The 21043-nt window shown below is 40.7% G+C and overlaps 3 protein-coding genes across 5 annotated transcripts in view; all 3 read left to right on the top strand.

Annotated features, from left to right (window-relative positions):
- The window catches only part of LOC103366755 (kinesin-like protein KIF27), a 10264-nt gene extending 5195 nt beyond the window's left edge, over window positions 1-5069 (top strand). The window contains exons 7-15 of the mRNA XM_008294575.1: window positions 248-369; window positions 537-674; window positions 1225-1442; window positions 1889-1951; window positions 2056-2226; window positions 2363-2539; window positions 2675-2902; window positions 3510-3708; window positions 3852-5069. Of these exons, the coding sequence (XP_008292797.1) occupies window positions 248-369; window positions 537-674; window positions 1225-1442; window positions 1889-1951; window positions 2056-2226; window positions 2363-2539; window positions 2675-2902; window positions 3510-3708; window positions 3852-4462 (1927 nt within the window). The 3' untranslated portion in view covers window positions 4463-5069. The remainder of the gene's footprint in view (window positions 1-247; window positions 370-536; window positions 675-1224; window positions 1443-1888; window positions 1952-2055; window positions 2227-2362; window positions 2540-2674; window positions 2903-3509; window positions 3709-3851) is intronic.
- Window positions 5070-5896: 827 nt separating this feature from the next.
- On the top strand, window positions 5897-13506 carry gkap1 (G kinase anchoring protein 1). 3 transcript variants are annotated; one of them, XM_008294572.1, is made up of 12 exons: window positions 5897-5967; window positions 6402-6671; window positions 8900-9058; window positions 9326-9403; window positions 9896-10031; window positions 10221-10249; window positions 11034-11195; window positions 11465-11551; window positions 12412-12475; window positions 12577-12647; window positions 12734-12811; window positions 13438-13506. In XM_008294572.1, the coding sequence occupies exons 2-12, from the start codon at window positions 6423-6425 to the stop codon at window positions 13477-13479; spliced, it is 1155 nt and encodes a 384-aa protein (XP_008292794.1). In that variant the 5' UTR covers window positions 5897-5967; window positions 6402-6422; the 3' UTR covers window positions 13480-13506. The 3 variants fall into 3 exon arrangements, with proteins under 3 accessions (XP_008292794.1, XP_008292795.1, XP_008292796.1); XM_008294573.1 differs by having other exon boundaries at window positions 5916-5995; XM_008294574.1 differs by lacking the exon at window positions 5897-5967 and adding an exon at window positions 6033-6051.
- Window positions 13507-15005: 1499 nt separating this feature from the next.
- On the top strand, window positions 15006-21043 carry LOC103366760 (ubiquilin-1). The gene is made up of 11 exons (XM_008294581.1): window positions 15006-15137; window positions 15315-15457; window positions 16862-16965; window positions 17187-17449; window positions 17623-17796; window positions 17923-18037; window positions 18275-18396; window positions 18541-18624; window positions 18883-18998; window positions 19113-19284; window positions 20900-21043. The coding sequence occupies exons 1-11, from the start codon at window positions 15006-15008 to the stop codon at window positions 21041-21043; spliced, it is 1569 nt and encodes a 522-aa protein (XP_008292803.1).

The following is a 21043-nucleotide window of genomic DNA, read 5'->3' as shown; positions in this document are numbered from 1 at the left end:
GGGGGCTAAATATGGACACATGAAGAAAATGAGAGGAGCTGACATGAGATGTCTCTAATATACTGTACACTGATAAGGTTTAGCAGTTTTCCACTTTTAATACATCCCTGTTTCCAAGTGTGCTGTAGGTGTGTTGTGCTCAATCTGAGTTTCACATATTAGTCATCTTTCATTCAGAAAATCATTTTTTTCTTACTGCAGCAAGTTAATTTGAAATGACTGATTGAATATTGTGTCATTACTCCAGACGTTCTTTAAACCGAACGTGGACCAGTCGGCACAAGAAGTCCACTCTGAAAGAGAAAAACACTGGACGAGATCCGACATGTGATGGAAACCCAGCAGTACAACAGCATCACTCAGCCACAGGTAGCCTTCACATGTTCTTTAGTTTCCACTCATTCATTTTTTTTCCCCCTTTCGTATTGATACGCGCATGCTTTCCTGTCTCAGATCCCTTCTGTGATATTCTAAAGAGATATTTTGTATCCAGAGGTTGTTTGTTTTTCATTTTGTCATGTGGTTTTTCGTCTCAGGCACCAGAGAAAACCAGCTCAACCAAAGCCATATGAGGAAGGCGAAAGTAAGAGCCAGTGTCACTGAGAGAAGAATCCAAGATCTTTCAGTCAACATGCGCATGAAGGAGGAGCTCCTCAAAGAGCTTGACAAAACTGGTGTGTTTACGTAACTACACACTGTTCTTTCTCCTTTCTTTGGCTGATTTGTTTGGGTATCAGATTGGTTTTAAACATTCCTACACAACTCATGAACTTCTTGCAGCTCCCAGTGCTTCAATAAAATGACAGTGACGAGATAGCTTTGATGGCAGTCTTATAATCACTGTTGTAAATTTTATTGCTGTTTTATTTATTTTTTCACAAATGATTTGAATGCAGCTTTTCTGGAGATAGGGCACATGTATCGCTAAAGTATGAAAAAGTCAAGTATTTTCAAGTTTTGAAATAACAGGGTTGTTGCAGCAACAGGCTTTATCCCTCCAAGGTATCAGTAAAGGAACAAAGAGAAAATACACGTCTGAATAATGTCCCTTGTCCCATGATAGACTAATTCTTATTAGTCCGTCTATTAGTCTATTAGTCTGAGGCAACAGCTATACAAAACCAATGAATCATCACATGATACTTTCTAAACTTTGACAGACTTTGTTTTATTTCCAAATTTGAACAATATTTGCATCTCTAAATTAGTGCTTTTTTCTGACAGACAAGGAAACTCAGGCAGTGGACAGACGTGTCGGGCACAGTGGTGGTGATGGCGGACAGCCCAGTGTGTTGGCAAGACTGTCCATGCAGAGCCAGCAGGTCCGAGCAGAGATGTACCGCAGCCTGCAGCACATGAGCCTGCAGAGAGCGCAGCTTCAGACCAGCCTCAAGCAGCAGAGAGAGATCAGAGACAACAACAAAGAACTCCACCAAACTAGGGTTAGTTATGCAAATGTTCTTTTTCCTTTTTTTTAAAAAACAAACTAGGTAACATCAAATTTGTTTTCCAGTCAGTGAAAAAAAAAGCAATTACATGTGAAACTTTAGTTTTGTGTCAGCCTGTCAGTTATGTTGCTCCAAGCTTTTGAAGTCCATTTTTTTTGGAGTTGATGTAAAAAAAGTATCTATTTTCCAAGTAAAAAGGGTCAATACAGTTGTGTGTATGATCACTTGGATACGTATTAAACTTGAATTTAAGTATGACCTGAGTTTTGTCATGTCTGTCATCGGATGAATTTGACAATTACTTATAAAAATCTAGGTCCTAATTGAACTAATTGAATTCATGTGACAATTCAGTCCATATGGGATCTTTGGGAAATGCAGAACGGCAAAAACGATGTGTAATTTACTTTTTGGGTAAACATGATTGTCTGTGTTTCCAGGAGCAAAGTGCAGAAGATTCAACTGTGTGCAAACGGTATCATTTGGAAAAGACAAAAGAAAAAGTAAATCATTGTTAAAGTTAAATATTAACAATGTAAAATGCTGGTTTTCATTTTTCTCCTGTAAAACAGTCCTTTTGACAGTGTTTCTTTTGTCCTCGCTGCAGCCATGTGAGAGTAGTTGGCTGGAGGATGAGGAGGAGCAGGTTCTTCAGAGGAGAGCAGAGCTGCAGGAGCTGGAGGAGGAGCTGAGGAGAAGAGAGGAGGTGCTGCTGCAGAGGGAGGCCTGTCTGCAACAGAAAAGCAAACTAGAGATCAAGATGCTACGCTCCAGTCAGGTCAGCCTGTATTTTTATCCTAAGTTAGATTAAATATTTTGACAAGTCCCTTTCTTTGTGCTACTTGTAGATTAAAATAAACTCATGGTAGGGAAGCTGGAATTATGAGGGGGTTTTTTTATCAATTACTTTTCAGGCTCTAAATCAGGACCTGCTGCATGTGTCGATGCAGTTAGGGTCTGTGGAGGAGCAGCTGCAAAGGAAGACTGGAGGAGTTACTGTAGAGGAACTGCAGAAAGAGAGAGACATGCTTAAAAAAAGAAGAGACACTCTGGACGCCCAGCTGAAGGACAACAGAGTGCTCACTGTGGAGGTCAGAAAAGAGTGAAAATTGTGCATGTGATGTCCATGATGTATCGCTTGCACAGATTCTAGTAAGCTTTTGTTAGATCTTGTTCCATGCTACATTTCTAATTGAGCACTTTCATTTATACGCGTCTTCACACAGGAGGAGCATTCCCTTCTCCAGCTGGAAGAAGCTATTGAAGCTCTGGATGCAGCTCTAGAGTTTAAAAACCACTCCATCCAGGACAAACAGCAGAAGCTGTTAGTCTCTGAGTTCTCTCTCAATCAGTCACAAAACACTGAACCCACCCAACTCTGCGATGTCTTGAGGAAGCTGAAGGAGCTCTCACTGCCCGAGGCTTTGGAGCTGCTCGTCAAATATTTCAACAAGGCAAGATGAAACGCATGTAAACGTGGATATATGCAACATTTAGCTTTACTATTACATCCATTCTAGGTCTTCACTAGAGCCTGCACACTGTCTGTCTGTCTTCACTCCGTCTTCTCTGTTTTCTCTTTCCTGTCCCATTATTTTGTATTCACTAGAAAATTCCAAGAGTGCCTTCTGGTGGCTGCGCTTTGCTAAAAACACATTCATTCAATTGTAAAATGGATTTTACCATGTCAAACGGAAACTGAACGCTGTCTCCTCCACTTTCTGTTCCAGATCCAGATTTATCTCACTGCTTTTCTATTCTTCTGCTATTAACCATGCCTTGTTTCTCTCTCCAGGCAAAGTGCTTCTGTTAGTCAGAAATGCAGCTGCACTAATTAAATCATATCCCCTCTTTCTTTCTGCTCCCTTAATGCTTCCTCCCAGTACCCTTTTCCATGTTATATTATTACACTATGACAAACTTTCTCCCACCTCTTTTACTCCATATTTCTGCAGGTGTAAAAGTAAATAAAGGAACCAGATTCAGATATTGTCTTTGCACTTACATATTGCACAAATGTGTTTCATTATGCTATTTTCCCACCTTTGTCATACTATTTAGGTTGTTTGCCTTCGAGAGGCAGAGCGCCATTTACGCTTGCATTGTGAAGAGCTGGAGCTTCATGCTGGTGAGCAAGAGGTGGAGCTGAGGGAGATGGAGTTGGCCATGCAGCGTCTGGCCCTGAATACAGACCGAAAGCTCACCCAGCAACACCAAGATCACCAAAACAACATTCAGCTACTGCTGCAGAAACTAAAAGGTGAGGAAATCAGATCAACTTGAACAAAACCATTTAAATGTAAACTTTTTTGTCTCTTGACTCTCTCTGATATTCACACAGAAGCTGTTGCATACAGAATATTGTTTTTATTTACTGATGCCCTTATGTATGTGTGTGGTTAGAGGGTGGTTCAGGAGAGGCACAGAAGGACATCCAAGACCGACTGCAACATCTGGAGAAAGAGCTGTTTTTCTACAAAAGCACCAGTCGACAACTCAAAAAGAAACTGAAGGAGCTTCTCGGAGATGCCCTGCACTCTGATGATCAGCGCTCACAGGAGCAAAGACAAGTACACAATATGCAGACACATGCGAGTGTAAATGAACCCCAGAGTCATCCTGAGGAGGTGCACACAAGTACACACATTGCAACAACATACACAAAAATACATGCTGAGCAAACAGACAAAAAGACACACAGTGATTCTTGTATGAACAGACATGCAAACCAAACCCAGCGTCCCTCTTCATCCTTTGATCGGCAAGCACTCAAAAAGACAAAAGAATGCAACCAGATGCACACACAGTCTCAGATGAGGAGTGTAAGAGGTCAATCTGGTGAAGGTTTAGAGATGATTCCAGTTCGTGTGACTCACAGAGAGGTGAGACAGATCTCTGCAGCTGACCTGCACATCTCTGGTTCTGCCACAAGGAGGCGACAGTCTGCTGTGGATAACAGCACAGAGTCCATGTTAGAGGACTCCATTGAAGTGACCAGGAACACTGACAGATAATTTTGTGGATTTATTCTGTGACTTTGCATAAATGATAGTACTTACTTTAGTTCACATTTCTTATTTGGGAATCTTCAAGCTCTTGTCCTGGAAAAAGACAAAAAAAAAACCAAGTTTCAACAACCTATATTTCTAATGTTGTAAATTAAAGGCATAAATACATTATATACACTTACAACTTTGTGTACGTTTTGTGAGAACGGGGTATTGGATACAAGGATCAGCACTTTTCTGATTATAATAATACAGTGGATCACCTTAAAGTCATCAGCTTGTACATTCAATAATTAGATTCACCCCTTTTTACAAACACTATTGGGTCAAAATATATACGTTAGGGAAGGAGTCTTCCTGAATCTGTTGTTAAATGTAATGAAAACGTGCTTTGTCTTTCATGCTTTAGTTTCAGCACTGTTGAGCACTTAAATGGCCACTAAATACAGTCGAGTTTTCTGCATGAAAACAGTCATGAAAAGCTTTTTCTGTATGAATTGACTTTTGATAGGAACCTTGTGTGCACTTTATGCTGTTAGTTGTATGTTGATTGCAGTGTAATTTTTTTTATTTATATTTGTGATTATTATTAAAATCTATTGTAATAAAATTCCTACTGTTCATACCTCATTGTTTTGGGTTCTTTCTTATTTCTTTCTTCTCCAACTTATTAACATCATGAAGCCATGTTTTTTGGCTGAGTAAGACACAGTCAGACAAATTGCTTAAAGCTTTTGTACATTTATTTTTTAAACTGGGACTAAACTGTAACATATTTAATACCGTCTTTCCTCAACTGGCAGGATTCAAAATATAATTCAGGCTTCATATGTTAGTTTGTGGTAATTTAATTGTTTGGGTATATTTTAATATACTGGTTAGGGTTTTTAACATGGTCCCTCTACAATCAGAGGTTCTGCTGTTATTTATATACCACATTTAATGCAACACTTACCAAAGAGAATAAAATTAATGTCACAACTTTACCCATCAAGCTTAAATAAAAAGGTTAAGACTTTACAATATTATTTATTGTATAAATATGATATAATGTGCAATACTTAAAATATGAATAACATTTATTATAGACATATATTTGCTCAAGAGTCACCAACTAGCTTCGCGGATTGCGTTTGCTCGGTTGTCATGGTGATTCGGACATGTATGGTCACGAGAGAAGTCATGACAACTAAGATATCACCATGACAACGGGGGTAAAAAAAGAACCTGGTTAGCGGCTCAATTATGACGCTTTTTTTCGCAGTAAATTTTTAATACTCCTAGAAAACAGTTCAGATACAACTAACATGGAACATACAATATAGACAAAACTGATGGATTGAGCTATAAACACAGAAAGAGCAAGTTTCATTTTCAGTTGAGAGAGCACTTTAAATGGATCGCGAATCAGAAGCCCAGCCTCATGCTTTTTGGCACCGCAGGGCTACTGTACTCAGTCAGACAATCGCTGGTAGCAAACCAACGGTAACCGACTGCACCTTCACGAACAGGTGAAAGTACTCTTTGGGAACTTTTCTTGTGAGTAGTGCCTCTTCAGCACAAGTCAGTGAACGTGTTAAATACAAAAGGTCAACGTGAGTTCGTTCATGGGTTTTTGACTTGCACGTATCTCTACTTTTGCACTTGTTTAGAAGCTAACAAAACCGGCTAAGTGTTGCACAGTTAGCTAGGTTACGTTGCTGCTATGTGACGCTAGCCTAGCCGCTATTCATAACGACACACTTTAAATCACTTTACATTCATCTGCACTGCTGTCTGTTTCGGTACAACACACTGACTGTGTAGTCTGTAGCTTTAAATGCAGCTGTTGTACGAGATATAGTGGGAATATTCTGTGGAAAGAGGTGTCGACTAAAAGCTAAGTCTTTGTATGATCCCCTTTGAGTTATCCTAACTGTATTGCCATTTCTCTTTTTATCTCTAGCATTCAGTTTTCCTTCTCGCGATGGCATCGTCTGCAATGATCACCGTCCCCACCACCGCCTCCCGCTTTGCCCTGCTCCAGATAGACTCAGATTCGGACTCTGACGCCTCCGAGCCGGGGAAGCCTGCCACCAAAAACGGACGGGACTCCTCTGGGAAGCCCCGACAAGGAAAAGCAGGAGCAGCCGGGGGGAAGGCTGCTCAGGGCAACGACAAGAAGAAAGACAAGAAAAAGAAGAAGAAGGAACAGCAGCAGAGTGAGGCAAACGAGGTGAGAGACCGTGTCAAAGATCAAAACAGGACCCTTTACTTCCTACTTCATTTGTCACATGATTGTGTTTCACTTCACCTGAACTGAAACTGAAGAGAGTGGTAACAGGTGCACACCGCAAGGAGGATGTGCTGTTGTTTATTTGTACTTGTTCGTTGCTGAAGAGGAAATAAAGAGCCAGTGCAGTTGTAAAAATGGAAGTTAGCTAGTGAAGCATTTTTTACTAAGGAGATCTCCAAAGGATCAATATCTCTTTTGCCATAAAGCCCGGAGACCAAATAAGACACACTGGATCACAACAATGAATGTCACTCTCTGAAAAAAGCCTCCACACATTCACACACACACACACACACACACACACAGCCACACTAATTATCAGTTCAAATGACTAGAAACATTAGTGAACATATGTCTGTGTAGATTCTCTGTCATCCAGGTCATGGTGGAGCTTCATTGGAAAACAACTGGACTTCTCTTTTCGGTTCTTGAAGACATTCCACCTCTTATCCAAGAGGAAAAACTGGAGGAACAGCATTGTCATTTCATTTGTAGCTGGTGTGTCCAAGAAATTCTAAGGATTTTCTCTCAACACAACATACTTGTGCACTTCAGACCCAGCAACACTGAGGCATAATCTGGTTCACCTCCAGGATAAAACCCCTGCATACAAGCGTTGTATATGCGTTGAGGAGTCATCAGGCTTGTACATAGGGGAAACTGAACAACAGTTCCACAAGGGCTCAACGGAGGAGAGCCAGTTTATCAGGACTAGACTCAGCAGTCCACCTGCATCTGAAGGATAAGGGACAGGGACTCAATGAGGGCAGCAATGTACACATTTTGGACAGAGGAGACAAATGGTTTGAGAGAACAATGAAGGAAGCTGTGTTTGTCAAACTGGAACAGCCATCTCTAAACAGAGGAGAGGGCCACCACTTATTAAGCACCTATACTGCAGTGCCAAGATAGAAAATTTCACTATCATTAACATCTTGACTTATTCCTGCCATGGCAGATTCATATCTTTTGTTGTGTAAACTGTCAGCTCCACAACCATTATTGCTGTCATTGCTGTTGGACCACCTGGTGTCATAACCACTCAGACCTTGATTCTAACTATCTATCTATCTTGAGACATGTGAGTCCTGGATCCTTTGTGAGCTGGAGTTATTATAAACATCTGAAACCCCCCATCAGTCAGTTAGAACTGAAGAAGCCTTTTTGGATGAGAGGTGAAACATCTTCCAAGAACCTAAAAGAGAAGTCCAGTTCCTTCCTACTAAAGCTCCCAGGATAACCTAGTGAAGCTTTAAAACTTGTGTTGCAGCTCATGCCATTCATCAAGAGCTAACATCAGAAACCAGTTCCCTGGTTGAGTCCCTTCTGGGATGTTATCGCCCTACACTCAACTAAAGATCATCTCAGAAGATTAGACAGCAGAGCCTTATAGATGAAGGCGCCTTCTAGATGCTACTGATGTCATGTAGCTTCTTCACATAACTCACAGTGATAGCTGTCCTGTGTAATGAATGAAACGGCACACTGGTAGACAGTGTCCAGTGGTTTAAGGGTAGCGGCAGCAGCATGAGCATACAGGATATCTTCATAAAAGTGTAGAAAGGGTTGTAGAGTGTGTATATATCTATATTTTTCTTTCTCTCTTTTTGATGGAGAAACAAGGTTTTCTCCTTTATAAGAATCCAATTTTCATTTGAATTTTAAGCAAAGTGCTAAAATCTAAAGTATTGTTTTATCAGAAAGTATCCATTTCAAGGATTGGGATCATCAAAGCATTCTTGTAAAATTTATACATCCTGTCTTTTTGGAGTTTTGAACAAGCTTAAATAAACAGGGCCTGCAGTTCATCAACAGCATCCTGTAATTTGGAGAATGAATGGGTTGCAGTGCATCTGATGGTGTTTGGCATACCCCAAAAACACTAACTAACTAATTGTTTTTAAATTTTACTTGATTTCTGAACTGTTTTGGCATGTTGTTTTGAAAAAAAAAGAATAAAGCATATGAGGAGGTCATGTGCTGGACTTAAGGCACATTTAAGTTTTTATTTTTTGACATTTTAATAACCGAATTACTCGCTGATGAATGTACACATTCACAATGCGATGGCCTCTGCAGCTAGAAACAGGGTATGGTAATGTTCGTTATTGTGACAATAATGATATTAGTCAGTGTTTGGATCAACTTTTATCTCTTTCTTTTATTAGTTACGTAATCTGGCCTTCAAAAAGATTCCTCAGAAGTCCTGTGCCCCACCACCCTCTATGACACTGTCAGGAATAGCCAGTGAACTTCTCAACCCCGCACCAGGAGACCACAATATACCTTCAGAGGGGTGGCAGCAGTGGAAACAGAGAGATGAGCAGGTAAGGGAAAACAACTCTTTGCAAAAAATGTGTTTGCTCGTGAGTTTCTTTGATAATAATAGCACCACTGATGTGCCCTTGTGGAAGTTACTTGTAGCTCTCTTTAGCTAAGCTGGTCAGAGGTCAGCCGTAGAGGAATGCCTTCCATGTGTGCAACAGAAGAAGAAGCAGGATATTGTTAGACGGCATCTTAAACGGGTCACGTCTGACCTTACAAATAGTACCAGCTCTGTAAGTTTCTCATCTGTTCTCCCTCCGTCTACTTAGATAACCACAGAACTATATGAGGCGGACTTGGAAAAGGCCTTGATTCTCAGTAAGCTGGAATACGAACAACAGAAACAGGTACACACTGTGCACAAATACACACTAATATCCTCTTTTTGGAAGTCAAATTTGGGGACACATTTGTAAAAGTTGAAAGATTTGTAGATATGTATCATTTTACAAAGATGTTAATTTGTATGTTGCCAAGAATGACATATTTTATCTTATAATGATATTTTATATGTGATAATAAATCATCATCACATCAACTGAATCCTGTCTCTTGCTGCTGTTTATTTACTTTTATTTAGGTTGTACTTCTTATTAGGATTTTCAGATTATAAGTTTGCATAGTCATATTTTTTGAGCAGTTGACATTGGATAGCCAATTTAAATAAAACTGAAAAGATCAACAAAATAGTTTTCTGCTGTGAAATGGAAATTTAATTTTGGACTTCTTTGAAAATCACGCTCGTTGGAGTTAATATTATTATAACATGATCAATTGTTAATAAAGGTTAAAAGCCTGAATTATGAGTGAAAGTCAAATGATTTGCTTTCATTGGGCAGAGCAACACAAACACATCCTCACCAAAGTCACGAGGAGGAAAAGAGGGCGGAGGAAAAAAGGACAAAAAGAAAAATCAGCAGGCAAAAGACAAAAAGACAGTTTCTCTGCAGGACTTCCAGGCTGAAGGTAGTGCAGGTGAGAGAAACGTATTGATCATTTTCAGAATCCATGAAACTCGGATGTTGCTGCAGTCCATCACACAGCAGGTTCCCACAACATGAGCTGTAACTTCTGGAATAGAAAAGAAACCCAGACTATGTTACATGTATTTTCCTCTCTGAAGTTTGTTTAAGGAATTCTAAAATTGTTTGTTTCTCTTTACAGACCAATTAAGTAGGAAACAGGAAAAAGAGGTAAGCAAGACTTCACATTACAATGCATATAAAAGTGAGTAGTTACTGAGGAATGCCTCAGAAACAGCCGGATGGTTGTTAATGAGAAGTTCCTGAATAAATCAGAAGAACATAGGGGCTACTGACAGACTGGGAGATACTATAATACTGAATCATGCATTAATGGCAAATTCATTCATCTCTCTAAAACAAAATACTAGTTTTGTCATAAGCCGTTCCGAATGAACTCTGAAATAAATAGCGGCTCATTGCTAATTACTAAATCGTTAGTGGAATCTCTTTTTTTGATTCCAGTTCGTGGCTATATGACCATTATTTACCTTTTTGTGCTTTATTAAGTAACAAAACCAAACACGAGACATCAACGTTCACTGGGGAATGAGTTCCAATGAGTTCCTTCATAGCAAATCAGAGAGAACAAAACAGAGTACTTAAGGATTAAATAAGTAGTAATTAATGTGGTATTAATCAGGAACAACCTATGTAGAATGATTACTTAATGATTTCTTAATTCAGCATCTCTCAGCCTGTTCTCCTGCATATTCCTTGGTTGATATTTATTCTGTAACTACGCACGACCAGTTCAGTCATTTTCAGGTTGTTTCTGATTTGTTCCTTGTGTACTCCTCACTAACTAATCATATTTTTGTGTACTATATTTTACATTACAAACTTGGCTTACCTATAAACAATATTTAAATTCCTTTACTTGTTTTATTTGTGACTGATAATCTTTTTTGTTATGGCAAACTGGGAATGAAACGCTGACCAATTTCCCTTCCAGGACGGCAGAGCAGCTAACCCAGTGCCAGGGACCGGACAGGAGGAGCGTTTTTTTAACAAGTTGGAAGATGACGTCAGTCGGATCATCCAAAGGGAGAAAAGACGTGAGCAGTACGCTAACAGCCAGGGACAGGAAGTCAACACCTCCACAGAGCACGAACCTGTGAGTGAACAGACGTGGACAACAAAATCAAGCTGTCTGTATTTATCCAGTTTCATTTGTTAACGAGCAAAGCTTGCACATTTTTTCTTATTCTTTTTAATACTTAACTTCTTGACATTTCGCCCCTGCTGCCTATGATCTCTGTCCTTTAAACTGTCTGTGTGGACATTTTCCAGTGATTGAGTAAATACAACATCGCCTAAGCAAAGTTTTTATTTCTCAGTTGAATTAGTGTGAAGTGTAAAGTTGTTCTCCTTTCTGCCCATCAGGACCCCCGAGCAGAGCAGCTGAAGTACGAGTTGGAGAAGAAAGACCAAGAAATCGATAAGCTAAAGAAGACCATCTCACAGTGGGAGGTCAGCAGCTATAAGCAGTTACCCAGTCTTGCTTAAAATTCACCCAGTTTGCCAGTTGTGGAATAGATACCAACACTCACATCTATTTATGACATATTATATATTAGCAATGTTTTTGTGCACTTGTTTATTGCAGCAAAAAGTTAAAGAAGTAAACAAGTAGATGAGACTCACACTTGAATGTGCACATCTTAGAGATTCAGATTCAGATTTAGACTTTACTGTCCCCGTGGGGAAATTCTTTTCCACAGCACCGTTCCACTTGATTTACATTAACAGGACATTAACAGGACACACATTCTACAAAAGGCATCAGGCTTTTGCCTCGTCGTCTTACTGTCTTTTAAGCAGAACCTAGTAAGACTTAAGTCTGAGTTGTAGAAGAGGACAGAATTCCAGAAAAGTTATTGCAACACAGAATGGATGAGGACACAGGAATGTGTAAGAAAGGGAGGAGACAAGGTGGTGAGAATGAATGAATCAAGGACAGATTGGTTTAGTTGGTCAAGCTGACTGTGATCAGCAGGATGGAAATCCCCTGTTAACCTTCTGTTTATTATTGTCATCTCTGTCAACCTTGGGCTTGAACTGCGGCTTAAACGTTAACTCACGGAGGCTGTGAGCAGTTTAAACTATAACTGTTGGCCACAGTGGACTCCAGATGACTGACCGTGTGTTGCCTGTTACAGTTTTAAATTTGTAAGCCTCTGTGCCTGAAACATCCAAGGCCAGGGGCAATATGTTTTTAAGCTGTCTGTATCAGCTTGTCTAAAGAAACATCTTGAAACACACCTGTTGCCTGAAACACTCTTCTGTTGTGGCAAATGCTATAAACTTTTCCTTGCTCCTCAACTGTGCAGGTGAAGTACAAGGAGGTGAAAGCCAGAAATGCCCAGCTGCTCAAGATGCTCCAACAAGGAGAGAGTGAGTTCAACATTACATTTGACACCCGTCCTTCCTCCGCTGATGACGGTTTCATGTGATCTGTCTGATGTTTTACGATGCTTCTAATCACTCTCCATCAGTGAAGGACAAAGCAGAAATCCTTCTACAGGTAGAAGAACTCCTGCATATTAAAGAAGAACTGTCATCACAGGTGTGTAACCGTGAGAGACTGAGGGAGCAGAATGTTTGTACACTTATGTATGTGCACATGAATGAGGCATTTTTATATCTGTTTAGGTAACATTACTACACGCTGCCCTTGAGCAAGAAAGGTCTAAAGTCAAAGGACTGCAGTCAGAACAACCAAAACATCAGGTGAGAGTTTGACTCATGTTTTCATTTACTTCCATGTGGGGTATCATGTCGATGTAAGCAGGAATACGTAGATTCAGATTCTAGTCTTGTCTGATTTGTGGATAGGTGACATCATGTTTTATATTTATTGTGTCAAAAAACTTGACCTTTTGTGTGCTGTCATGTACGTTGGCTTCTTCTTCTTCCTCTCTCGGTAGATCAGAGAAACAGCAGTTAGTAAGTCAGGTGAAGTGAGAGAAGTTGCAGTCTCAGAATTCCAGAGGTACAGTAATAAGTGTAGATTTGAGTTTCTGACTTTACCCAGCTCTGTCAGGATAGAAATAAGTTCAGTTCAGACCACTTTAACATCTTTTACTTCTTCTTAATGCCACAGAATATTTCAGGATTTTCAAGGCTCTGTTATCATTTGTCTTAATTCATGAGATTTCTTTCTAATGACCAACACTGTGAGTGGCTCACTTATGATGCACAATCCAAGAAATCTAATTCTGCATTTCTGTTTTTTCCTTCTTGTCTTTTTTTAACTGACCTAAACATGAGTTAGGTCTATAAAACACACGTTTCAGTATAACTCTTCCCCATACTAATAAACAATGGTGTTCTTTCTGGGCTTTTCTGTTTGGCAGGGAAACAAGAAGGGAAAGAAAGGCTCCGAGACGGATCTATGAAGGTTCCAGAAGCAAAATACCTGAAAAGAAAAAACAAGCGAACAAAGGAGGAAAACACAGCTGATCACAATCAGGGTTTTCCTTCCTTATTTTTTTAGCTCAGACTTCTTGTCGGCCTTTAATGCATGCCCCCCTAAACACACACACACACACACACACATACAGAATACACTCCTGATGTGGCTCAATGTATTACACAACTGAACAAGATTTTCAGAAGCTTTTAAAACCGACAACGTTGTAAAGTTGTGTTGGAACGGTGGCCTGGCTCACTGTGCTGCCCTCTGCAGGCACTAGAGTGCCGCTGGATCTCCAGTACTGTTCAGGGCTGTGTGCCTGATCTTTCCATATGATACGAAGATGATGTGAAAGTTTTTGTTTATTTGTTTTCTTTCTCACTGTTAAGTAAATAAAATGCTTTTTCAGTGAAATAAAACGTCGGGGTTTGGTGTTGTCTTGACTGTCAAGTAAATCATTTGTCTTCAATGCAAATTACAGCCACACTGACTCCAGCATGATTAGACAGTAATTAATAGGGATCTGTTCAAGACCCAAGGTACAGCCTGCCTCACAAGAAACCTACGAATCACTAAGTCGAACAGTTTACAATACAGAAAGTAAGGATTATTACAACTTCAAAGATAGTTTTTTTTAAAAAAAAACAGTAAAATCACTAATAAAAGTGCTTTAAGAAAATGAAAGGGATGAATTCTCATAGTCGCCACTCATCTGTGGTCAAGTTGTGCCACTAGGAACTGAATTTAAATAATTTATATATGAATTTTAATTGCCCAACTTGAATAATTACAATTTACAGTAAAAAATCAAATGCTACATCAAGTTTAACTCAAAATGTTTCTCTTAAGTTTCATGTTTATTGGAATTCAGATGCAATCCAATAATCCAAGTTAAGAGTTGTGAAATTGAAATTAGGAATTTTCCAGAAATATGCAAGTTGTGAAATTCAAATTGTGAGATTCAAGTTTATTTTTTAGGATTTTGCACCTATACAAACTGAGCAATAGAATTCAAATAAACATGATTCAGGGGAACATTCCTGCACACAGAGACGATGGAGGTTTGATTGTTTGACTTTGGGTCTATTGTGCATCACTTCTGGAAATATGTGTCAAGTAAATAAGGCTGTGAAATTAGTTTGTTTTGATCTGGGAAGGGAATTTAAAGTAAAATTAGTGGCAGCGCAGCCTTTAAACTGCTGATTAATTTTGTGATGTACTATATCTTTAAGCTGGGATCCAGTTACATAACCGTCCTATTAAGTATGAAATGATTTAGTCTGAGTATCCAAGCTGTTGTAAACGGCACCAGGATACCTTTCTTAATAAAAAATAAGAAGAAGATAATAATACTAATAGGGTGTGGGGTTTGAGCTCCTCACTGCGCAGCCGGGTCTCAGCTGACTCACATCCAGCTCAACTTTGTGCCGAGTCATCGGGACTCCTCCGCCCCGGGACGGTGCGCTCCAGGTTCCTCTCATCTCCATCTGCGGCCCGGACAGGACGAAGATGTCAGGCGCCGTGAAGGACGAACCGAGAGCTCCAAGTGACCGTCACAGGTCTGAAATGATCCACGTTGCCGTCAGAAGTGTGACGGAGAGCCGAGACTTCACCGTCAGAGGAGACTGCACCGTCAGACAGGTCAGCAGGCTGTCTGGACGCGCGTAAAGGCGGCTCGATCTGATGGGACATGCTGAGTCCAGGAGACTGTTTCCATGTCAAATACTGTCCTAATTATAAAGCATCCAGTCTAGGTTTTGTGTCATCATTCTGACTGGCAAAGTGCTGTTGTGTATTTGTGTGTTTGTGTTTGTGCAGTTGAAAAGGGGTCTATCAGAGCGGATGGGAGCCTCAGCAGAGCAGCTGGTGCTGATCCATTCCGGCAGGATCCTCAGAGAGTCAGAGCTGATGAGTCACCTCAAAGGACAGAACGGGTCAGTCAGCCTCTGCATGATCCAAAGGTAACACAAACGTGCACACACACACACACACACACACACACACACACACACACACACAGGGCATGAAGGCACCAGACAGGAGGTGGCTGGAGCACATAGATGAATTCAGGCTGAGCAAACAGAAAAACACTTCAGCATTACTGTGCCTTCATCAGAGTCAAAGTGGACAAAGACATGAGGCAGAACAGATAAATTCACCCTGAACCAGGTGTACAATCGTCTTTTGATAATTGGTGGAGCAGGATTGTAATCTGCTGGATGATGAATCCAAATTAATTTCCATTCCTGAATTTGTCTCGTGTCTCCAAGTCGTCAGATTTCACAGATATTTCTAGCTGCACTTTTGTACCTTTATTCAGTGTAAGAGATGTTTTTGTTTGTGTCATGGTGTTGTCCCTCTGACAATGTGAATTAACTGATTAGTCACGTTTCCTCTGGGTTGTCACCTTTACCACAGGCTTGTTCTGATCATTTTCGTACTTCTATTCCTGCCTGTGCTCCTTTATTTCTAGCGTGGGGTTGGAGGTGCAGCACATCCACGCTGACTGTAGCCGATCCCACCCTTGGATTCATCATCAACCAATTATCCACTGACAATTGCACATCTGGTTTAGGTTGAATACATCTGTTTGCCTCATGTCTTGTGTCAGTCACAGTCATGTCAAAGTGCTGTGTTTGCCCAGAACAAGGCTGTGAAATGAACAATGTCCTCCAGCCTCCTTTTGTGTTCTGGAAATGTGCTGCCTTTGAGCTGAGAATTACCTGTCAACGCTGTGTTTTTGCTGGAAGCTGCACAGAGAACCCGGTTTCTGCTTGATAATGCTGAAGATATTGCACAAAAACAGTGAGCTATGTGTTGAAAATATCAAGCACTGACTGCCTTTTAAGAGTAATAGTTTAAGGCACATGTTTTTGTTGCTGATAAATCTGACACTGCTGCATTCACAAGTGCTGAAGGTGTTGCAATTGTTTACTCACAATCACAATTTTCTGTGTCATGAGACATACTTGTGGCCAAAATTATGTGGCTATAAGGCATTTTATTTCTAGTACTACTGCATAGTATTATTATTTTACTTAGATGTAAAATAAATATGTAATAGACACATTAGCTTCTGTTTCTAGAGTCAAAATGATGTATGCAGACATCTTAAGAGATCAGCACATTGTCCTTATGTCTCTCTCAGTTCTTCTAAATTAGGTTTATTGAAGATAATCAGTGTGCAGATCTTCTGCTTGACTTCTGCTTTCAGTTTATAATATTTGTCCAGAAATTGCTAAAGTTTCTTTGATGCACAATCATTCATTACCAAAACTGGACTTGTTGCATAAAAACAAATACATGTATGCAGTTTCTACAACCGACCTGCAAACCTAGAGTCACATGACGTCCATCTTTCTCAGGCCTCAGCAGTCTTCTGCTTCACCCACCAGTGATCCAGCTTCAGAAACTGTCCAATCAGACCCCAACAACTTCACCCCATCTCCCACTTCTCCCCTCTGCCTGGGTAAGTAAGTGCTGCAGATTGAGGAACTCCCTTCACCTCTAATTATTTTCCTCCTGTTCACACTCTTCAGATCTCACAATTCATTTGCATTTCACATGTTTGAATGTCTCTAGTTTTCAGTCCTCTCTATCTGGGCTTCTCCTGCTGCATGATTATGTCTGACTCAGCTCTCCAGTGCATTTACATACCGCTATTCTTTTGATCACGTCTTGTTTCCGTAGTAGAGGGTCTAGACAACCTCGGCCTAGAAAACAGCGAGCCTGGCTTCTTCCCTGCTCTCCAGCGCCAGATGGAGAACCGACTGCTGGCGGACCCAGAGATGATGCGTCGTGTCCTGGGCAGCCCCTTTGTGCAGAGCACCCTGTCTGCTTCCAGCCCTCGACTGACCAGGCAGCTCATTCTGTCTAATCCTCAAATTCAGCAGCTGCTGCGAACAAACCCAGAGGTGGAGGACATGCTGAACAACACAGATGTCATCACACAGGTGGGTGTAGTTTGGGATAAAAAGGAGTTGCAAGTGTGTGTGTGTGTGTGTGTGTGTTAAGTATGCTTTAAGTAAGGTGTGTGATAGCACTAATACCTTAAAGGGGCTGAATGTAGTTGTTGCCTTCTGGACTCATTTCTCATGAATTCTTCTTGCTTTCACCTCCCATCCAGGTGCTGGAGCTCATCAGGAACCCTGACATGATAGAGGAAGTGATGCAACGTGAAGACAGAGCATTAGGCAATTTGCAGCCAGAGAAGGACGACTCTGAGACCATCAATGGAGATTCAGCTGGTGTCCAGAGGACAGACGCAAAACGACAGGAGCAGAGTTTCAAAGTATCACAGGTGCAGCTTTAAAGGGAAAAAAAATCCTAAATGATCTTTGTAAATTAGGTCAAACTAGTCTTGTTTGTTTAAGCTGATGTTGGAGATGCCTCTGTCTACTTTCTCTTGATGTTTGGGAACCAACAGACTGCAGATGGAGGAAACGACGCAGCACCGCCCTGCTCCAGTCAGTCCACAGACCCTCTCAGAGTACTGACTGCACCCAGAGCTGGTCCACAGTCTCAGAGTACCACTGCTGCAGGCAAGAAAACATACATCCTCATGGTTTATGTACAAAATAGTAATTCCCTCATCACACAACTAAACTAAAAATGCTAGAAAACAAACATGGAGCTGATGCATAAAGAAAATCTGAAACTTATGCAAACTATACACTGGACACTATATCTTTTTTTTTTGGTGTTTTCATCAACCTGTTTTTCTTCAAATGCTTCCCTACTTTTCTGTATTTCCTCTGGCCTCCTTCCTCTTGCTTCAGGCATGCAGTCGCTGCTGGAGGAGATCACTGCCAGTCCAGGTCTGATGGAGAGCCTCCTGTCTGGGCCGTACGTCAGCAGTCTTCTAAACTGCCTCAGCCAGAACCCTGACCTGGCTGCACAGGTGATGTTTACACTATTTATGTGTGTATGCAAACTCTTAAATGTGCAACTCTGGAATCACTGATTTTCAGCCAGTAGCTGAAGAACACATCCTTTGTTCGCTAGTCTTATTGTCCACACTGCTTTCATTCTCATATAATTTCAGATGCTGCTGAGCCACCCTTTGTTCTCAGGAAATCCTCAGCTGCAGGAGCAAATGAGACAGCAGATCCCTCTGTTCCTGCAACAGGTCTGGTTATTCTCTTCACTATTACTCTGTCGTCGTAAATGAAACACCTGCGTTTGGGACATTTATCATCATCATTGTCATCCACTATTTACGTGAACAGTATTCAATTTTCATTTTAATGTTTATTTCATCAGTGGCTTTAGAATTTTTGCTGTATTAGCTCTAAAAATGGGGATTTGATTTTATGGCATCAGTCAATTCTTATTCATGGCTTCATGTACATATAAATAATTGCCTTCCTTAATAATACATGTGTAGATGCAGAGTCCGGAGCTGCTGTCAGCTCTGTTGAACCCCAGAGCCTTGGAGGCGCTGCTGCAGATCCAACACGGCCTACAGACTCTGGCTGCAGAGGCTCCTGTCCTCATACCTGCGTGAGTGAAAACAGACGCTGCACATCAGCCTAAAGAGCTCAAATCAGAATCAGCATTAAAAAAAATCATATTTTAAAATGATTGTGTATTTCCCACCACATGTCTGTCCTGCAGGGCTGGACTCGGGAACACTGGCGCCAGTGTTAATGCTGCTCCTGAATTTGCATCTGAGTCTGTCCTGAACAGCCAATCAGGAAGTGGCCCTCGGGTTGCCACAGTTACAGAGCAGCAGCAGCAGCAGTTTGTACAACAGATGCTACAGGCACTGGCTAACACTAATAATGGGGTACGTCAGTTTTTTCCTTCTGACCTTGTTGTCTGCCTTTGAAATTGATCTGAGCTGCTTCTTCTTACACCAAAACATCCATGGAAAGCTCACTTATAAAGCAGGCTGCTTCTTGTTATTACCAAGTAAGGTAGCTCAATGATGCATGCCCTTAATACTAAACTTTGTAATGATTCAGAACACAGTTTTTAAAATTAGTTACACAAACAGAGAGTAATTGCAGCCAGTCTTACAGACCTGTCTGCACTGACAGCTGCTGGTGACAGCTTGCTGTAGTGTGGCTCCAGAAAACCACACAACGCCTCATCTAGCAACATCCAGCTGTGATGTCTGATGTGGTCCAGAGATTTATATCTTTAATCCATAGAGGCCATAGAGTGCAGCGTGTTTACATTCCTGTCAACATTTTGTGCTGAGTTAAAATTTGTCACATAGAGCAGGAGTCAGCTGTAGCCAAATATGTTCAGTGTGAGAAATATCAGGAGGTGTGATGTGGAGTAAGACGCACTTCAGAATTCAGTCTAAAAAATAGACAGCAGGATTTCTAGAAAGATCTTGAATCTTGTAAGTGACAGTTTACAGTATAGATTGATGTATGGGATCTGAATACCACTATGTAAACGTATTACAAGTAAAAGCCCTGCAGGAAAACCATACTTTGAAAAAAGTATTAGCACTATAATGTATTTAAAATATTAAAGTAAAACTAATTTTTTGGTCCCTTAGACTCATATTTTATTCTGTCTGATATCATTACATTATTAATACTAACTGCAGTAACTGCTGCAGGTAGAACTACTCTAAACTATGTTGTATACAGTTTTTTATAGGGACACCAGATAAATCTGATTATTTATTGGGAGGAAAAAAAAGAAAAGCAAAGTTCTGATACACAAATCAGCCCTAACCTTCTGGACTTTTTCTCTAATCTTTGATTTTGGTGAAATATAGTATTATGTGACAATTTGTGGAATTGAAATGTAAGATATATGGTGCAAGGTGTCTCAGTGGTTAGCACCGTCGCCTCGCAGCAAGAAGGTCGCCAGTTCGCGTCCCGGTGAGGACACCCAGGATCTTTCTGCGTGGAGTTTGCATGTTCTCCCCGTGCAGCATGGGTTCTCCCTGAGTCAGCTGAGATAGGCTTCCGCTACCCTAGCGAGGATAAAGCGGTGTATAGATAATAGATGGATGGATATATGGTGGGAAAGTCCACTACTTGTTGGAGCTGTTAACATCTCAGACATCTGAAATGTGAGCCTGACTGGCATTTGAAAGACACCAGTAGCCAAAAAAGGTTAGAAAACAATGTTTTTATTTTAATCTTTTAAAAAACTGTTATATCATCCATTTTAGCATAAAATGGAAATACTCTAGTAAAGTACATGTGAGTCAAAATTGAACTCAAGCACGATACTTTCGTAGAAGTTTCTCACCGCCACTGTCTGTTCTTACTTGTTTTTAAAGACTTAAGGTCAAATTAGGAGAGAAACATCTGAAATACAAATTGGGTGGCGCATTTTCCCTCCCAGAGGCAAAAGACCTCTTTGCTAATATTTTTTTTCTTGCTTTTGCGATCAGTAAGACTTTAAAAGACTCTCCTGTCACGTTGTGTCAGGTCCATCACGAGGAGGACGAGTTCCAGGAGGAGCTGGAGCAGCTGAGCTCAATGGGCTTCAGAGACAGACAGGCAAACCTCCAGGCCCTCATCAGTACAGGAGGAGACGTCACCACTGCTATACAACATCTGCTCCGTCTCTGA

The sequence above is a fragment of the Stegastes partitus genome, unplaced genomic scaffold (genome assembly GCF_000690725.1).
Source record: "Stegastes partitus isolate 25-593 unplaced genomic scaffold, Stegastes_partitus-1.0.2 Scaffold974, whole genome shotgun sequence".
Classification (NCBI taxonomy): domain Eukaryota; kingdom Metazoa; phylum Chordata; class Actinopteri; family Pomacentridae; genus Stegastes; species Stegastes partitus.
The sequence above is the reverse complement of the archived record's forward strand: the minus strand, read 5'-3'. Positions and strand labels throughout refer to the sequence as shown.

Bases quoted from the DNA above. Each gene is read 5' to 3' on its own strand.
- gkap1 (XM_008294572.1), top strand. From the start codon at position 6,423: ATGGCATCGTCTGCAATGATCACCGTCCCCACCACCGCCTCCCGCTTT. The intron at 9,404-9,895 runs GTACACACTGTG...TTCATTGGGCAG, and splicing joins AATACGAACAACAGAAACAG to AGCAACACAAACACATCCTC. The intron at 11,196-11,464 runs GTGAGTGAACAG...TCTGCCCATCAG, and splicing joins CCTCCACAGAGCACGAACCT to GACCCCCGAGCAGAGCAGCT.
- LOC103366760 (XM_008294581.1), top strand. From the start codon at position 15,006: ATGTCAGGCGCCGTGAAGGACGAACCGAGAGCTCCAAGTGACCGTCAC. The intron at 18,397-18,540 runs GTGATGTTTACA...ATATAATTTCAG, and splicing joins ACCCTGACCTGGCTGCACAG to ATGCTGCTGAGCCACCCTTT. The intron at 18,999-19,112 runs GTGAGTGAAAAC...TCTGTCCTGCAG, and splicing joins GCTCCTGTCCTCATACCTGC to GGCTGGACTCGGGAACACTG.